This window comes from Haliotis rubra, unplaced genomic scaffold, assembly GCF_003918875.1.
Source record: "Haliotis rubra isolate DU_JTF1 unplaced genomic scaffold, ASM391887v1 Scf29, whole genome shotgun sequence".
Lineage (NCBI taxonomy): Eukaryota > Metazoa > Mollusca > Gastropoda > Lepetellida > Haliotidae > Haliotis > Haliotis rubra.
In genome coordinates, this window is record NW_025766957.1 from 1,950,046 (window position 1) to 1,970,554 (window position 20,509).

Below are 20,509 nucleotides of genomic sequence, written 5' to 3' on the forward strand. Positions count from 1 at the left end.
ACTGTTATCTGAACTCTACTGGTCCTTGACAAGTTACTGTTATCTGAACTCTACAGGTCCTTGACAAGTCACTGTTATCTGAATTCTACTGGTCCTTGACAAGTCAATGTTATCTGAACTCTACTGGTCCTTGACAAGTCATGGTTATCTGAATTCTACTGGTCCTTGACAAGTCACTGTTATCTGAACTCTACTGGTCCTTGACAATTCACTCTTATCTGAACTCTACTGGTCCTTGACAATTCACTCTTATCTGATCTCTACTGGTCCTTGACAAGTCACTGTTATCTGAACTCTATTGGTCATTGACAAGTCACTGTTATCTGAATTCTACTGGTCCTTGACAAGTCACTGTTATCTGAATTCTATTGGTCCTTGACAAGTCAATGTTATCTGAACTTTACTGGTCCTTGACAAGTTACTGTTATCAGAAACTCTACTGGTCCTTGACAAGTCACTGTTATCTGAACTCTTCTGGTCCTTGACAAGTCACTGTTATCTGAACTCTACTTGTCCTTGACAAGTTACTGTTATCTGAATTCTACTGGTCCTTGACAAGTCACTGTTATCAGAAACTCTACTGGTCCTTGACAAGTCACTGTTATCTGAACTCTATTGGTCCTTGACAAGTCACTGTTATCTGAATTCTACTGGTCCTTGACAAGTAACTGTTATCTGAACTTGACGGGTCCTTGACAAGTCACTGTTATCTGAATTCTACTGGTTCTTGACAAGTTACTGTTATCTGAACTCTATTGGTCCTTGACAAGTCACTGTTATCTGAATTCTACTGGTCCTTGACAAGTCACTGTTATCTGAACTTGACTGGTCCTTGACAAGTCAAAATCTTGGACAATCTTAGACATCTGAATTCCAAGAATCTCAAGACATCTCAACTCAGCTGGTTCCAAGACCTGTCCGAATCATCGAAACCCACAGTGTTTTTGCCATGTCATCTGTATAATTAAGTATATTAAGCAAATCATTTTTTCTGTAGACTGAATACCCACTTTCTGATCATGTTCTTTGTGTGCCACACAGAGGGGTAGGAATCTTTGAGCACTGTCTTGTAGTTCCGGTTGAGGTCTCTGCCTGCCAAAGAACAGCGATAGTTGCCCACTATCACGCCATCAGGATTCAACATTGGCACTATCTTGAAGATGAATGTATCACGCAACAGCTGAAATACACACAGGCATTTGTCACACACAATATGTGAAAAACAAAACACAAGAACATAGGTTAGATGATCATCATGATTATGGATATCGGCATCAAAACAAAACTATAACAAGAAGTGCCTGTTGTTAGCCATCAATGACTTTCTCTCCTGGGAATCAAGTTAAACTGAAGTTAAGCAGTAAGTTGTTTCTTAATTTGTACTTGTGAAAGACCACTGGATTAAGAAGTACACCTGTGTCCTACCTTAGCATCAGCAGAGTTGCCAGTGAGGTAATCAAGGAAGCCCTTCATCATCCAGCTAGAGTTACTTTCTCCTGGATGTACCCGAGACGTCACAACCACTGCTTTCTTGTGCTGGAAGAGGGGGGAAACATTTTGAATCTTGGTTTTGCATAGTGGCCTGAAAATCTGAGGCAAAGAAATTGGAGTAGTTTGGTAGATATAAGTTTATTGCAAACTGATGATGTGGCATTTGCATTAAAATAGTTTGCAATCTCGAAAATTATTGATAGAATGTTGTAATTGTTACTCATTTTGTTTTCTGAGCACAAAACAAAATTCACTCGTTCTCAGCCTCTACAGGTTGATGTGGGATACATCACAACATCATTCTCACTATTTAGCTGAAAAACATCTGTCAGGACTATTACCTTGATGTCTTCTGGGTTCTGTGAGGGTGATGTAATGGTGAGAACATACACAAGGTTGCCTGCCAGAGTCCGACACAGGACCCGTTGTTTACAGATTCGAGACTTGATGGGGTCGTTACTGACCTCCAGTAGATAGTCCTGTGACAACATGGTAAAGGTTGAATGTAATTCATTTTTATATATGCAATAACTGCTACGAAACAGATATCACTTTCTACATTTTATCCACATTGATAAATGGAATCCAAAATTAACACATAAAACTAACACTGTTGAGGTCAAAGAAATTATTCGTTTCATAATCTTTGGACATGATAAAGTATATGGCTTGCACAAATGACGGAAAATATTCAGTGTATTGTACAAGGAAATATTGCCCAAATAGGGACTTAACATGAAAGAATTACACAGTGTCTCACCTGTAGGTCAGTGTAGGTGTAGGGGAAACAGTGAGAGAAGTACACAGTGTCTCACCTGTAGGTCAGTGTAGGTGTAGGGGAAACAGTGAGAGAAGTACACAGTGTCTCACCTGAAGGTCAGTGTAGGTGTAGGGGAAACAGTGAGAGAAGTACACAGTGTCTCACCTGTAGGTCAGTGTAGGTGTAGGGGAAACAGTGAGAGAAGTACACAGTGTCTCACCCTGAAGGTCAGTGTAGGTGTAGGGGAAACAGTGAGAGAAGTACACAGTGTCTCACCTGTAGGTCAGTGTAGGTGTAGGGGAAACAGTGAGAGAAGTACACAGTGTCTCACCTGTAGGTCAGTGTAGGTGTAGGGGAAACAGTGAGAGAAGTACACAGTGTCTCACCTGTAGGTCAGTGTAGGTGTAGGGGAAACAGTGAGAGAAGTACACAGTGTCTCACCTGAAGGTCAGTGTAGGTGTAGGGGAAACAGTGAGAGAAGTACACAGTGTCTCACCTGTAGGTCAGTGTAGGTGTAGGGGAAACAGTGAGAGAAGTACACAGTGTCTCACCTGAAGGTCAGTGTAGGTGTAGGGGAAACAGTGAGAGAAGTACACAGTGTCTCACCTGTAGGTCAGTGTAGGTGTAGGGGAAACAGTGAGAGAAGTACACAGTGTCTCACCTGAAGGTCAGTGTAGGTGTAGGGGAAACAGTGAGAGAAGTACACAGTGTCTCACCTGTAGGTCAGTGTAGGTGTAGGGGAAACAGTGAGAGAAGTACACAGTGTCTCACCTGTAGGTCAGTGTAGGTGTTGGGGAAACAATGAGAGAAGTACACAGTGTCTCACCTGTAGGTCAGTGTAGGTGTTGGGGAAACAGTGAGAGAAGTACACAGTGTCTCACCTGTAGGTCAGTGTAGGTGTAGGGGAAACAGTGAGAGAAGTACACAGTGTCTCACCTGTAGGTCAGTGTAGGTGTAGGGGAAACAGTGAGAGAAGTACACAGTGTCTCACCTGAAGGTCAGTGTAGGTGTAGGGGAAACAGTGAGAGAAGTACACAGTGTCTCACCTGAAGGTCAGTGTAGGTGTAGGGGAAACAGTGAGAGAAGTACACAGTGTCATGGTTGTGATTCATCTGAACCACCCATGTCTGAGAGTAGAACGGCCGGTCCCCTCTTGAAGTTTCATATCTAAACACACAACATATATTTCATCCGCCCATCCACAAAACTACTTTTAAAAACATTGAAAAACATTACCTTACTCTTGTACAACATGCATATTTGGCATGTACAAGTTAAAACTATTCTGACTCTGAGCCAATCACATCCGCGATAATCTTCAGGGCATACGTTACGATAACTCTCCACTATACCCTGGATGCATCCACAGCTTGGGGCGATGATTTTATTACCTCCCTTGGCTGGCTTTTTGTCCAATCAGGTGCCTACGCTGGGAAGTTGAGCGTACCAATCACAACTCACTTTCGCTTCTTAAATTATCTAACCGATTAAACTTGGCAACACAATAATATATTGTTGCAGAGGTACTCTGAAAGAGGTAGAAGGAGTTCTCGCATATATATTTTTTAGATTTCAGACCTGTCGATTTGTCTGTATGTTTTCCCCCCAAATCTGAGTCACACTGTGAACAAACTTTCGCGGCTGCAACCACTATCTTTGTTGACACTGGTAAACTCAGTTGTAACGGCGGCTTATCTGATTGGCTAGCTGTAGATACATCCAGGGTATAGTGGAGATTATCGAGGATGATTGTACCCGTTTAAACTTGGCAACACAATTGATGCAGAGGTACTCTGAAAGAAGTAGATGGAGTTCTGTCATATATTTTTTGAAAGTTTCAGATCTGTTAATTTGTCTTTATTATTTCCTGACAAATCTGAGTCGCACTGCGAAAAAACCTTCGCGACTGCGACCGCTATCCTTGTTGACACTGGCAAGCTCGGTTGTAACGGGGGCTTAGCTGATTTGCTACTGTGAGAATTTCCATCCATTCATGGCTTCTGACCTGTGAAGATCCGGGTTAGAATTGCTCTTCAGTAACCCATACTTGTTGTAGGAGGCAAGTAACGGGATCGGGTGGTCAGGCTCGCTGACTTGGTTGACACATGTCATCGTATCCCAATTGCGCAGATCAATGCTCATGCTGTTGATCACTGGATTGTCTGGTCCAGACTTGATTATTTACAGACCGCCACCATATAGCTGGAATATTGTTGAGTAATTAAACAACCAAACCAATCATGGTTTTTCATTTGTTGTGGCCAGGTTCCTGAACCACCAAACTTCACCTTCCAGCAGGCACTATTCACTACACCATGGACATGGTTTCCAAGAGAGTTGAACATCAAGGGTGGACCTACCTGAGGTTGTTCCTGTAATACTTGATGTCCATGCCAGAACGCACCCATCCCACCTTCCTTTGCAGTGCATCCTTCTCACTGTACATCAAAGGCTTCATACCATAGTTGTACAAACTGTCAGGCTGCAAATTCAAATGACCATCATTGCAAAATACAGTAAATCTGCATTTGTTCTATCAGTATTTCAGTAGTTGATATGAAAAAGCCATATAAAATTGAAAAAATAAATCGTCATATCGGATGGGTTGTGTATGCATGATGAGAACAAGACTTTCAGTATTAAATTGAGTTTTATTCTATGCAAAACATCTGCGTCAGATTTAGGTCAGACTGTTCAGACTAACAGGGTTATCTCTCCTTGCCCAAACTTTGCCATCACGGTTGCCAACAGCTCACAGCCAACATAGAGCCCTTTGGTTTTGTAGCTGATTCATGAGGAAACAATGCAGCCATGATTTAATAATAAGTCATCTTCTATAGTGCACAGTCTCCAGATACCAAGTGATTGCTCGAGCCGCTTAATCAGAAGCTCATTATTATTACCCTGGATAACCCAGGTTATGGTCACATGACTGATCCCACTGGGTACCCATTTTCTGCTGGGTGAACAGAGGCAAATTTGAACAAACTCACTTGCCTAAGATGAGATCACATGTATCACATGTGCTTCGTTGTGGGGCAGGACTGAAGTCCTAGAAACTCTCAGGAGTCAAGCTGCCAAACACCCATCCTAGGACTGTCTGAGCATGACATTGCTTAACTTCAACTGATTTGTGACCTGAGCTCTGTGCACAGGACCACAGTTAGACTAAAATTCTGTTTGCACTTTTTAGGGATACAATAGTCAGGATCACTCCTACAAAGTTTAAAAAACATTTTACTTGAGGTTTCAGGAGGGGTACAAAATAGGGGTCGGTGAAAGTTAAAGGTTGTGGCTTGATAAAAAATTGAACTATTCTGTATATCAAATCTTATAATCACTCATGCAAAAATACCAAGTAATACCGGGGTAGGTAAATATTACACATTCAAAATAGAAATTTTGGGGGTGGTTTTACATACACCATACCTGTGATCATTCATTAAAAGATTCAGTCCAAGAATCCATGTGGCTTTGGGAGATGTTGAAAATGTAACAATATATGATGGACAGAATACTGGGCAGATGGACAATCTTTCAGTACAGGTCAGAAACAGTTTAAGCCATTTTGACTTTAAATCTCAAACTAAAAAAACTATCACCCTTATGATCAGCTGAGCTAATTCCAATGATGCTGACATTACTGTAAGACAACTGTCATGCCAGATAGTGTGAACTATAGACTGACCTTCATGAAGTTGACGATGGTGAACCTGTACTTGACATTGGCTCGTGTGTTGGACACACGGAAGTAGTACCACTGGGTGTGTTTGTTGGTGTACAGGTCGTAGCGCAACCAAAGCTCATAGTCATACTCCCCACTGACAAACAAACACAAGCTTCTGTCAGCATTACAATCATAACCTGCCTATTGACTGAAGCTATGAAAAGCCACTCTGCATTACAATTAAAATCTGCATTGTCAGCATTAGGATCATAACTTGCATATTGACTATCCTACAGTTAACAATTTCATCACTAACCTACAGATTAAGAGCCTGGATATATCATGATCATCGGAAATGCATGAATTTCTGCATCAAGTACAGAAATGTAGAGAATGGACGCAGAAATGTGGCCAGAAGCACACACAATATTATTCAATTGTACCTGCAACACATCTATGACTTTGCTAAGTGTTTGGTTGTTTCATTCAGAGCGGTTACATGCATCATTTCATCCATCAGTCAACATGATCAATGATTCATTCCAGGCTCTAAAGATACTGTCAAAACATACAGTTCTCTACACAGTTACTTCACAGGACCCTTATATTGCCTGCAGGGACCCTTAAAACTAACAATAGGGGTCCCATGTTTGTGAGTCGAGGTAAAACCTCGATGAGCATGCTTCGGAATGCATTCGGGCAGTGTGCCAACAAGTACCATCTTTGAACCATTGTGGTATGATGAAGTGATGTGTCACCAACTTTCTGCTTTCCAGGTAGACACTCCATGATGTTACAAGAACTGTTGGGTATCTTTAACCAAACATGAAGTCTGTATCACAGACGGAGCCAATAACTCACACTTGCACAGCCTTAGCCAGGTTACCACTCTCGAACCGAGACTCAAACACAAGCGTGGTGTCCTCTTTTGACTTTGGGACATAGCCGACTTGCTCACACCCTGTCCTTGACCCACCAACACGGGACCGCACAAACTGAAGCAGACATGGTCATGCAGTTACCTCAACATCCAACTCACATGTGAGTTGTCCTAAACAAAATATCATTTACAGTTCATGACAGAGTACAACAGGAGATATTATACAGAGTATTATCAGGTCTTTTATGATTTATTCACATGTTTGGTGAATCAAACCATATTCCTTCATGAATTCAATTCGTTATTCATGATCACTAGAATCAAACATTCACAGAAAAAGTGTTTCATGCTTGATTTTGTCTGTTATTTATCAAATAGAAAAAGGAATATATTCAAGCCAGGCAGGATAATAGTCAACATTCTTACATATTTTTCCTTAGGCAATATAATGTGGTGATTGTAGTGATGAACTGCCATCATCAACATGGTGAAACATGACAACCAAACATATCTTGACACATTTGTAGAAATATGGACAATTTGTGACTTCAAGGAATTTACTGTACAAATTTATGCCAGAATATAATATAATACTACATTAAATACAACAGTACACAACATGCTGTTTTGTATCAGTACATCAACCAATAATTAAATGGTTGCACCAAAACACTTGTTGTCAATAATTTCCTGTCATTTTGATTAATGACTAGTTTTCATGAATTGTTCTATTCATACTGTATAATATCTATCCATACATCTTGGTATGGATTTGATTGTCTGCCATTCATTCAACTTACAAAAGAATTCTTTGGATCATAATTGTAGACAACTTTGCCACCACCAACTTCACCTCGCACCATTGGTGTCTTCTCTAGGCCAGCTGGGGATGGTAATGGGATTGAGACTGAACAAAGTAAGCATTCTGAGAGTAGAAAACAATCAATGACTTTCGAAACTTTAGTGTTGACCAATCTATATATAAAAAAATAATGATATCAACAGTTGGGTAGACTCTGTCCAACAGACTTAAGGGCAATTTTAGCCCAGAGACCAAACTGGTGGAATTGAGTATAGGGTAGCTTTGAAATGCTACCATCATGTCAACTCACTTTGTTTGTAGAATGTCTCCGGTTCTGTTGGCACATAGCGGATATGTTTGACCTTGTTGTCCTGGACTTGAAGGTCAGCTGGCCTGGAACAGAAACAATGGCAGGCATAGTGACACCTTGTTACTTCAGTATACAAGTTTGGTTGGTTGGTTTGTTGTTTCACGTCTCACTCAGCAACATTTCAGCTATATGGCAGCAGTCTGTAAATAATTGAGTCTGGACCAGACAATCCAGTGATCAACGCCATGGGCCCCGATCTACACAATTGGGATATGATGACATGTGCCAACCAAGTCAGCGAGCCTGCCCACCCGATCCCGTCGCCTCTTACAACAAACATGGGTAACATACTGAAGCGGATCTTCATGGGTATCAGCATACAAGAGAAATATCCTGGTTTCACTTATTCTGTAACATACTGAAGAGGATCTTCATGGGTCTCAGCATACAAGAGAAATATCATGGTTTCACTTATTCTGTTTACATTTGCATTTTTTACATAAAATTGTCAAAACCATAATTTGTCAGTGTGAGAATGACCAAGAAATACACTTAACACATATGGAATGGATGCATGTATATTCACACAAGTTCCTAAACTGCAATCACAGTGTACACCAAACATGTAGCAACGAACAAGGTAACATGTTCATCCATCAATACACACAATGACCATGCAATTCTCCTTTCAACCTCAGAGAACTCAATCATCTAGACACTTACCATCTAGCAGCTTGCTGTGGGCCAGGTTCTTTAGCCAGGGCGTACAGATTACGAGGTTCTCGTAGTTTCGGAACCTGGACACAAGGTTTAAATTCTCATATTATATAATGATTCAGAGTGTACTGCAATGTTGAAAAACATTCTTTAACGGGACTTGATCCTGATCATTTTCAAGCCATTACACTGCATATGAATACTTTTCTTCATAAATTTCTTCCTTTTCTAAATACCAAAGAAAGATGAGAGAGGATTTGACATTGCTGATAAACATTAACACAGTTAGTTCCAAATGAAATTACCAGGCATCAAACATTCCTTAACACCTGTGTATCTAAAACACGTACTGCTTATATCCTAAGAACCCAATTCCTGACAACTGTTTTCTGATTTAAAACATAATTCCAAAATTACATTACTCTTCAGCTATATTATAAACACTTCCAGAATCATGGTGACTCTTCATACTTGTAACTGCCAACAATATCAGCCTCAAGATGTGTGTGTTATGTTAATCTGTATTTGTATTGTGCATTTCCTGTCAGATCATCTAGGACAAGATGTTAACTTGGTTAAATGGGAATTTACCATTAATCTTTACTGATTTGTTTCATTAATACTTGACACCTTTATATACATAACAACTTCCTTCATTCTTTGTCATGATGTTTCAGAGCTATTTCTTGCTCCTTCATCAGGTGAAGTCATCTTTACATATATATATTTTTGGTAACATTTTTGGTTTGTTATTTTTTTTTCTATGAAATACACAATGCCATTTTTAGAAAGTGGTTAAATGTAACATATGTTATATTTGGGATTACACTTTCTCAGTAAAGTACAGATTCTAGTACCGGTACTTTTGGGTTTGAGGCCCATCCAGGATTTGAACCACACCCTCAGAGTCCGGCACCTAATCGCCAGCACATAAAGTCAGACGCCTAGACCGCTCAGCCACCGCGGCTTCTGGATGGGACTCAACCCCCCAAAAATATACTAGAATCTGTACTTTACTGAGAAAGTGTAATCCCAAATATAACATATGTATATGTTTTTTTCATCAAATAATAGTTCTTGTTAATAGTGACTTGTTAATTTTAAACAATGCATAACAAATAAGAAGTAACATAAAAAATATTTTTGGGCTTTACGTACCTGCATCCTCCCTCCCTCGTCTACTACTTACCATTCTGCCAGCTTCATAACTATACACCAGTTGGGTTGTCCGCAACAGTTCCTCCTGAAGTTTGTTGTCTGGAAAATATCACCATGGCATTAATCTTGGGACAATTTTCTCTCAATAAGTTGTAAGGATAAAAGCCTTTTGCTGCTGCAGCCACTGCCTTCTTCAATCAGCAACACATGGGTTTTTTATTCTGGTAACAATGGAGAATCCATAGTCTTCATACTGATCAATATGCTTTATCAAATGAATCAATATACTATTAAAAACTTTCTAAAAGTTCATTATTATTTTTTTTATAATAACCAAATCTTGATTACTTTGTATTCAATGTCCAGGTTTGAAATCGATCAAGCTCAAGTTATTTTTGATTGGATATAGATTAATATTTGACATTAGGTTTTGATAAATTTCTTTTTGAAGACTTAATCAGATTTTTTTCTAGCTAATGAAATTAATGCTGAAAAACACATTGACAAATCTCAATATGGCATAAACCTGAAACAAAATGATGAAAAGTATCTAAGGTTTTCAAAATAGCAATATTGCGTTCTAAACCTTCCAATTACAATCATGTTAACGAAATCATATGTGGTAATATACTTTTTTTAAAAACATTCAGTATCAACTCATTTTCTGTGGTTTTGATAATTTCCAAACATAACTGACACTTTAGGACAGACTTGGTTGTCAAAGAATTGTGAACAATATTAATGGTATATTGATATCTTGTACCTGGAATTGTTTTGAATTAACTTTAAAATTGAGCAAATCAAACAAAATCATCACAAAGAGAAATCTGATGCTCATTTCAACATCAAAGATAACACCAGATCATGAAACAGTCCTACAAGAACAGCAGCAAAGTTCTTGCAGCGTTGAATTAATTTGTTATCCTTGCATCGATATTCCTATATGTGTTTCCTGTGTGGTTATTGATGACTGATTGATTGATATTGACAACATCATGCCCGGGATTTGGTTGGAAATAGCAGGCCTGGCTGTGGTTGCCAGTTGTTCAGTCTGGGTAATGTTAAATCGACATGCATCTTGTTGTACTCATGGGGTCTAAAACATTCTGTAATCAGCGAGCTGTCAATAAATATTGCTATACACCACAGTCAGCACTTTAATAATCGAGATCTGACATGTATATATGTGGTCGATTGCAAGAGCAACTAGTAACAGTGACAATCTGCGTAGTAACACAAGTGTTCACAATCTGAAGATACCTCTACTCAAAGTCATATATGAACCACGGGCAAACTTTAAATAATCAATTGAAATGGCATTTTCTTGATTTTCTTAGCCAGAGTTGATGGGATAATTTAGTGGTTAAAGTGTTCGTTCATCACACTGAAGATCCAGGTCTAATTCCTCACATGGATACATTATTTTGGACCGTTTTTCTGGTGCCCACTACTGTAATATTGCTGGAATATTGCTGAAAGTGGCGTAAAACTAAACTCACTCACACACCATTGTTCAGTTAAATGACTCCTTTCTGAAACAATTCATACTCCTTTCTTTCTTGATTTGAAAACTTTGTTATATAAATGAAACTTCACACAGAATATTCCCTCGATCGTGAACCTGGTAAGTTTGGGTGTAGATGCCATTCCACTCAGAAACATGGTGCATCATATTAAGAACAGCAATATAAAAGTGAGGTTCTATTTTCTGGCAGTTTGAAGAACTTGATTATAACTGATTTCAATATGCTATTCTTATGTAAATGCTTGTCATACTAGTAACTACTAACATCAGATGCCTCAATGCTGATTGGCTTTTTAGAAAGTTCACCTGAAGGTACTCAACAGGAGGTGTCCTCCAAAATTAAAGGTATTGCATTGGTGTAGAAGATATTATTTTGATTAAATTGGTCTAATATAACCAATTTTATTGTTCTGCTATCACACCCAGGAACTTACTTATTAATGACAACTAACAGTAAATATAATTATACTCAGTGTTATTTTTCAAATTCTTACAACAGGTTTTCAGATAAATTCACTTTGAGGATATTGATTAATAAATTAAATAAACAGTTATCTTAAGATTTGGGTGATGGTATACAACAATATCCAATCAAATTTTCTTAAATTATAAAAATGTCCTAATGGCTTTTGACTCCAGCAAAATCACTGCTCTATATAGTGCTTAACATTCTGGACTAAAAGTTCGACTATTACCAGTTCTGTTTGATTGGCATTTTAGAAGTTGATGAATAGTAAGAAAGGTATGATACTTTATGGACAACAACTTCTTTATTATATTATGATGCGACGTTTTGGTAAAGATTCTCATACCATTGTTAAGCAAGACAATCCAGTAATTGATATCACTCTTGCTTGACAATGGTATAAGAATCTATACCGAAATGCCACATCATTATATAATAAAGAAGTTGTTGTATTGCGAGGGATGACTGTATCATGCCTTTCTTATTACTAGTTCATTACAACACAGGCCAATCATCTCTTCAGAATCATCGAATGCTTGATAATTATTCATTGTCTACTCTATTATTCATATCTAACAATTTGAAAAAAAATAATAACATAATTTCATAAATGAAATTTATAATATTAAGAGAAAATGTCAGGTTTAAAGTGACTTTCTGTTCACTTAGGCAAACTTATAGCAAGTAAGGGAAACAAGAGTGCCATTACAGCAAGAGTGCCTGATTTCTGTCCAGTACAAGCTGGTTAGTGTATAGTCTTCGCCGTGTCAGATGAAGTGTTGTTGATCATGAGTGAGTGACATGCAATCTAGTCTCTAGTGGTTCCAAGTCATTACGATGCATTTGAAATTGAGTAAGAACAATTATCAAATATTGATACAGAGGTAAGATTGAAAACAACAACTATCGGCCTGGACAACTGGACTAGCAAGTCAGTACTACAATTCTACCATGGTTTTTTTTACAATACATCCCACATTACACTGTATTACTCAAAAGAGTGCGTAAGTGAGTTTAGTTTAGTTTTATGTCACTTTTAGCAATATTCCAGCAATATCACGGCTGGGGACACTAGAAAATGGGCTTCACACATTTAACCCATGTGGGGAATCAAACCCGGGTCTTCAGTGTGATGAGTGAATGCTTTAACCACTAGGCTACCCCACCGCCCTTACTCAAAAGAAGTTAAAAATCTGATTCTGGCAACTGTGAGTTGGGCGTTTGCTCTAACTTCTTGTATGTATCCATCATATCCGGACATTTATATCCACTTATTTGCCTGCTTAAAAAATAAGAACCTGCTCTGGACAAACAAAATCTTAGATATGTTGTATCATGGATGCTAGGGCTGGCTAAAAAGATTGATAATTGGAAATATTGTTAATGAAAATCATTATTAATGATTTCACGGTACCAATATAACTAAATTTGCAGCTATATAACCACCGGTATACGTTCCAAATTCGTCAAACACAGTACAGTTATCCCCTAATTATCGATATGAAAATGGTGTAATCAATAATATCGTACATGAACTATTGTGATGAAATAATGTTTTAATTTACTCAGAGAATTAAGTTAGGTCTTAATTCATGGGTTGCTCCTAAAGTATGTTCAGGATGACGTTCTGTTGGTATCCCAAGCCTAAATATGTTTCCAGTCAGATGTTTTTGTCATTTTTATTTCTCCGATATTTATCAATAATCAATCGATATTCATATGACGATGATCAATCCCTATGATATTTATCAATAGACAGCCCTAATGGATGCAAAGAAGTAAGTTTGTCTATAGCTTAGACACAAATACTATCATTTCTATCTGTCTTTCACAGCAACAGCTGCACAATGAATATAGCAGAACAACAATGATCTCAGTACAGCTGAAAGGGGTTCCCTACATATCTGTAGTACCCGTGCCGACAACAACCCCTTCAGCCTCAGTACATGGGCACATGGACTTTAGGAAGCAGTCAAAAATAAATTTATTACCTAGGAGGGTGAAAATATCGGGGTTCATATTTTTCATACGATGCCCTAGGCCAAAATATCCCTTTGTCATGGTGACGTGACGTCATGAACAATGCTATGACATCACGTTTCTTCTGTGACGTTGCGTTCTACATACGGCGACGGCAGGTAGCCAGCCTATGTTTGAAAGTAGATTTGGGTTTATTTTCCTCAATTTGATTACTTCGGTAAGAAAACAGAATATTATATTTGTGCCCATATAATACTATGTTTACGACACTCGTGCCTAAATATCGGTATATCCTTCGCTCTCGCTCGCACATAACATGGGCACTCATATGATATCCCCTATGTATTAACCAGTCCTTTGAATCAATATTCACAATTTTATACTAAAGGCACCTATTACTTCTCTACTTTCTATTAGTTTGTATTACCATGTATTTTTTAATTTCTTTTGCTCGCACCCTCTCATGTTCTCATATTGTGAATCACAAAAAATAATATGGATGACATCATGAAATGCTAGATATATTGCTATGCTTCAATTAGCAGACAAAGTTGAACAAAACACAAGCCTGCTGAGACTGCAGACTGGTTTCAGTCCCTCTTTAAAAGATATGTTTTTCTTGTAAGTTGGCATACCCTTCAACTTCCCAATCACTTGATTTCAATCCCAGCTGATAACATTTTAACAATGCATGCTTCAATAATATCCAGCTGATGGTCAAAGCATAGCATATACACTGTTATATATTAAAGGCTGATCAGGAGATCAGTTAATCAAGTGCTACGTAACTTTTCGCCCAGTGAAGTCATTACTTCATCAATTATGCATCTGCGTAGCTGTGAGTGTAAGGAGGCTGGAGCACAGCTGCCACAAATCAGCTACTGAGAGTATCAATATGGCATACTCATATCCTAACTTTGTTGTACCATTAATCATTCATGGCGGTCTTCTATTTCTGTCAGAAGCGGCTCATGTTGAGATGTACACGTGATTAATGAGACCAGTGAAAATGATCTACATCAATTTTTAATCTCATCAGCCCACATCAAACGATCGAGAATTGGCATGGTATTAAGTGTCACTAAACATTGTTGCACTTGATATGTTTACATTCTCTAAACATTGAAAGCGTGTGATTCATAGAATACATTTTGTACAATAATAGTTGTATTTGTGTTTACATCTCAAAACAGAGAGGATTCTTTTAAAACCATACACAAAAAATGAGTTTTTGTTAGTCTAGTCCAGTAAAATTTGTTGGTTGGTTGTTGTTTAACGCCGCACTCAGAAATATTCCAGCTATATGGCAGCGGTGTGTAAATAATCAAGACTGGCCCAGACAATCCAGTGATCAACAGCATGAGCAGCGATCTGCGCAATTGGGAACCGATGACATGTGTCAACCAAGCCAGCGAGTCTGACCACCCGATCTCGTTAGTCGCCTCTTACGACAAGCATGGGTTAATGAGGGCTCATTTTAACCCGGACCTTCGCGGGCTGCTTATTGGAGCATAGTGTCAAATATAACAAATGTGGCAACTGAAGAATACATAAAATTATTATTTTCAAAAATTTTAAGACTTGACAAGCATAAGGTCTCAACTTAATGAGATGGAAAATAATGGAACATGCATGCCCATTATCCCCCCCAAACCCAAGAGATAAATAATACCAAAGATATTTATTCTAAATCACCACACAAAGTTTACCCAACAATAATCCAACACATATACATATGGTGTCTTCTCATGAAGTCACCAGTAGGGGGATCACTATTCGCACTAAGTCACTGGCGATTTTGCTTTGAAGTTTCTAATCCAATCAGGATTAACGGATTAGGGATTAACGGATTAGTCAGTTGATCACTCGAGCGAGAGACGCTAATGAGCTGAACGGTTAACTGCAAATTACATGACATTTATTAGTGAACTCTGTTCAACAATTTTATGACAAATATAAATAGATGGTCCGGACCACTTTCGTCACTAAGTCCTACCATGGCAAATGTAAAAGTTCATCCCAACTTCGAGAGACGGCAGATATCTTTGTTCGGGTGGTTACATGTACAGAGTCAACAAAAGGAGACGTGATGAGACCTTAGTATGGAAGTGTACGACCAAGAATTGCCGTATGACCGTGACCACCATCAGTGATATCCTCACCAGATCCTCCCAGAACCACAACCACCCACCAGTGGAGACCGACATCAAGGTGAGAGAGACCATGGAGACACTAAAAGAAAAGCCAAGGCCATGATCAGACCTCTGCCGCAGCTGTTCCAGGAGGAGGTAGACAGTATGCAGGGTGATGACTGGACACCGGAACACGCCACCCTTGTTGGCAACTTACCTACGTTTCATATGAAGAAGGACACCCTGTATAGAGCAAGGAAGAAGTCATTTCCTCCTCTACCTCCCATCGTTGTGACCTAGTAATCCCTGAGCAGTACAAAACAACAGAAGGCGGGGAACAGTTCCTGGCATTTGAAGATGGGGACGAGGACAAGATCCTGGGATTCGCCACCACATCCAACTTGGAGAAGTTGTGTCAAGCGGACACCTTCTTTGCAGATGGTACGTATTATGTGACGCCTCACATATTTACCAGTTGCACACCATCCATGCTGTTACAGACGTCGGTCAGATATTACCCTTGGTCTACCTGCTGCTACCAGACAAGAGCTCCAATTATCTGTTCCCCCCCCCCCCATCACCTTCAGGCACAATCCGGATTAGTAAATTTAATCTGACTATTATGTCCCGTAATTGCAATAATTGACTATTTAGCGAAATTCGCACAAAGTCACCCAGTAGGGATTAGCGTTTTACCAAGTTGGTGACTTATGAGAATAAACCATACATATACATACAAGCTAAGTGCTACCACTGAAGATTCAGGTTAGCATTGGTCTTAATCAACCCATGCTTGTCGTAAGAGGCCAGTAACAGGGTTGAGAGATCAGGCTCACTGACTTGGTTGATGCATGTTATCATATGCCAGTTGCAGTGTGTGTCGTATTATATAAAGAGTGACACTTCCACAGAGATGGAAATTTGTACTGCTTACTGTGATTTTCTAAAGACAAATACCATACGTAAGAAAATACAACAACTTCATGACTTACTTAACCTTTGAAATGACATTCTTCTATACCATTACATTTGAACTAAATTTAGAGCGAGTGAGTATGGTTTTATGCTGCTTTTAGCAATGTTCCTGCAATAGCAGGGCGGGGGACACCAGAAATGGGCTTTACACATAGTACCCAAGTGGGGAATTGAACCAGGGCCTTTGGCATGACGAACAAATGCTTTAACCACTTGGCTACCCCACCGCCCTACTAATTATATAAAAAAAAATACCCTCATGACACACTGATCAACAATCAATGTCCAAGAGAATGAACCAATCTGAAACCATGTGTTGTAAAGATCAACCAGAAACTGTGATGTGCCTAACACACACAGCATTTCATATCAGTCATCAACAGAATGATATATGACCCTGCCACCCAGAACATTGTTGTCAATTTCAGGCCAGGGGTCGTAAATAGCACTCAATGAATCAATATATCACGGGAGCAAGGTGAGAGAGTTCCTGTGCCCTGTTGTCAATATCTTGTGAATTTCATTACCTGAGTATATTAAACTATATTAACTAGAACCGTGACAGAAATGTTTCTTTGATTGCTATCTGGTGAATGGGTGTCATGTCAATCGACAAATCTGTGACTGAATTACTGGGAATTACTGCGAAAGATATTAACACATTTGTAATAAATAATGCCATAGATCATTAATAGACAAGAGTATTCACTGATATCAAGCTCTGCTAACAATAATCGGTCAACAAAGTGATTTAGTAACACAGGTGAATCCATGTTTGTTCCCCTATACCATGATATTTAACTTGCATAAGTTTCAAAGAGTAACAAACTGATATAAAACAACTATGGGTGTATTATAAAAACAGCTAAAAGCTTGCATAAATCCCAGAACCTGATTTCACCTCACTGTTTAAATGGATACACAGTTATTTATGGTATTTTGTTTAGGGATTCAGTCAATCAGACAATAAAATGCAATCATATCAGATTTAACATTTCTTATAATTGGCATTGAAATTATTAACACACATAAGATTTATAAACAGCAAACAAGTGTCACATGTCACATTAAACAACTTCAGTCAAAATCATTGTGAAATATAGTCAGACACTGGGACCGGCGGGTTGTAGACTTCTATCGGACCGTTGGCAAATCTGCCGGATTTGTCAGAGGGTCAGACGCTATTCGTGAACACTGTCATATTACTGAGAACACCTTTACTTAAGATTCCTCTCTGTTTTATCCTTCATAAAACATATGCAATTGTTAAAGTTGCCCATAAAGATATTTGAGGAAAAGGTATACATCACATTTCTTCTGATATTTGATAGATATGTTGCAATATAATTTGCTAAATTATTATCTATAGACATTGAATTCATAATCTGTTTGATAGTCTTATGGTTTGAGGGTTTCACTGTAAACTACTCAACTTCTAAAATGCCCATCAAACAAAACAGAAATATAAATAAAAATCATTCAGTTTAGATAACACAACAAAGTATTTAATCTTGTCAAAGTGTATTTCATTTTGTAATAACTTAAACATCAATACTTCAAGTATTGCCACACCTGAAGAGTTGAAATGTTACCTGCATTCTTGAACATATCCACGTCCTGGAGGACCTCCATCTGACTACAACATCGCAACGGGCCATCGTAAAATCCCAGGTCCGAATCACTAGAGTCACTCTCATCACTACTGTCAGTGCAGACCAACAACGAGTTCTTGGAATTCATTTTGACATTTGACATCAACCATCCAATCGTTATGACGAACAATACTCCAGTATATACAAACTAAATTCATCACATGGCTCTGTGAAAGTTGTAGGATTTGTGACACATGCACTTTTGAATTCTCACCCTTTTGAACTTTAAAAAAGCAACCATAGACACAAAAATTATCCTCCTTAAACATCTATCACATATCCTGTGTCACATATCTTTTGTCCCTATCTTTATTTATCCAGTAAGAGAATAAGTAGCTACCATGTCGAGGAAATATATTTCCATGAGGCTACAAAGCTCTACACAAGTGCTTAAGACATAATCCTTTTCACTTCAGCTATATCTTGATCTGCAATCTAAGAAACAGTCATGGTCTCATTCCTAGGCCAGCCTCATTTCCAACTGTGACTGCTATGGATAAACATCAGTCCATGGTCATTACACTGATGATTGATCAATGAACACTTCTCCTTGTCTGATCACCACTTTTCCTTGACTGACCACCACTTCTTCTGTCATATCATCACAGAATTCATACCTCCATCTAGTAATAGATCTCTTGTCTGCCTAGACTTGGAAACATCTTAAACTTATCCACAAGAAATCATGATTGTTTCCCATGTCGATATCAACACAACCTGTGTCAATATCTGTCCGTCATTATATGCATGTGAGGTAAACACACATGGAATTATTCCCAAGTGGATTGTATTTAAAAATATCTATTATAAATAAAGTGGAGCCTGTGCAGAAATCAATGTTAATTCAATCTGGTGACAATCAGTGGTGGTGTTGATCTAACTCATTCACAGCCGACATTGACGACGGTAATTGACGTGATTTTACATGCAATCAACATCATCCAAAGTACAACTTCTTGATGCTATCTCTGGTTTTCCATGTTCTGCTGATACTATCAACAATTTCCATAATTTCCTTCATGAAATATGTCTAAGTATGTCCATAATCAGCTGTGCTCCTGACTGAGAAGCTCTATGTAAGTGCTGACTGTGAAATAAAGAGAAGCAGAATTTCAAGTCCACTGATTTGAAACCCCTTTGTGTGACAGCCTGGACATTCCATGTGAAGGGAAACATACAGCTGACTTCTTTCTTGCATGTATTCTATTGTCTATCACCAGTATCATCACATCTTTTCTTACAAAATATGATATTATCTTTTCTCATCGTCCAACATCAATATTTCATCTTGACAATATTTCTAATCACTCAAACAAAATTTTCAAGACACACTATCAACAATTCTGTCACAATTATCCTTTCAAAAGGACTACTAATGTTTGTGAAAATGGAAATAGTCTTCACATCTCTTTCTTTGTTCAAATGACATAACATCCCAAATTCAAAAACAGCTTTTAATCCACTTCAATGTCTTCATAATATCCAAAATGTAAATAGTCTTCACATCACTTTCTTTGTTCAAATGACATAACATTCCAAATTCCAAACCAGCATTTGATCCACTTTAATGTCTTCATTTTATCCAAAACTGGTCAATCCTGATCTCTGACCACTGGTCATCACACTGCCAACATGAGAATTTACCTCCAATCAAGTCACACACATCCACCTGTAGCCACAGTGTAGTCAGATACTTCATCCAAATTATGAAATCAATGCAGCAAACATATCATATTTACTGTGTAAGATACACCACAATCTTGACCACAGGTCAACTCAATGTTTAGGTGATCAAGTCCTCCAAGTCATTCAACCCACACAATATCAAGTAGGTGACTTGAAATGGTTTCAAAACAGCATGAACAGCAGCGTGAACACATTGATAAAATGAGAGTCCGCTTGTCAACCCATCCAAGGTTTGGACTTAACACACCTGTAATCAACTGCACACCTGTAATCAAGCTATGAATACAGGTAATCTGCCAGTGCAAACC

The 20,509-nt window shown here is 38.4% G+C and overlaps 1 protein-coding gene and 1 long non-coding RNA gene across 4 annotated transcripts in view; one reads left to right on the forward strand and one right to left on the reverse strand.

The window, feature by feature from the left end:
- Positions 1 to 20,509, reverse strand: part of LOC124281816 (cytosolic carboxypeptidase 2-like) — a 95,567-nt gene that overhangs the window by 49,198 nt on the left and 25,860 nt on the right. For all 3 annotated transcript variants that reach the window (XM_046717809.1, XM_046717810.1, XM_046717811.1), the window contains exons 5-15: positions 9,817 to 9,884; positions 8,634 to 8,707; positions 7,911 to 7,993; positions 7,599 to 7,681; positions 6,780 to 6,913; positions 5,940 to 6,072; positions 4,612 to 4,733; positions 3,298 to 3,418; positions 1,833 to 1,970; positions 1,426 to 1,536; positions 1,011 to 1,180 (exon numbers count right to left, since the gene is read on the reverse strand). In XM_046717809.1, the coding sequence (XP_046573765.1) occupies positions 1,011 to 1,180; positions 1,426 to 1,536; positions 1,833 to 1,970; positions 3,298 to 3,418; positions 4,612 to 4,733; positions 5,940 to 6,072; positions 6,780 to 6,913; positions 7,599 to 7,681; positions 7,911 to 7,993; positions 8,634 to 8,707; positions 9,817 to 9,884 (1,237 nt within the window). The remainder of the gene's footprint in view (positions 1 to 1,010; positions 1,181 to 1,425; positions 1,537 to 1,832; positions 1,971 to 3,297; positions 3,419 to 4,611; positions 4,734 to 5,939; positions 6,073 to 6,779; positions 6,914 to 7,598; positions 7,682 to 7,910; positions 7,994 to 8,633; positions 8,708 to 9,816; positions 9,885 to 20,509) is intronic.
- Positions 941 to 15,789, forward strand: LOC124281822. Its single transcript, XR_006899984.1, has 3 exons — positions 941 to 951; positions 9,465 to 9,468; positions 15,582 to 15,789. It is a non-coding gene; the product is annotated as an uncharacterized LOC124281822 (long non-coding RNA).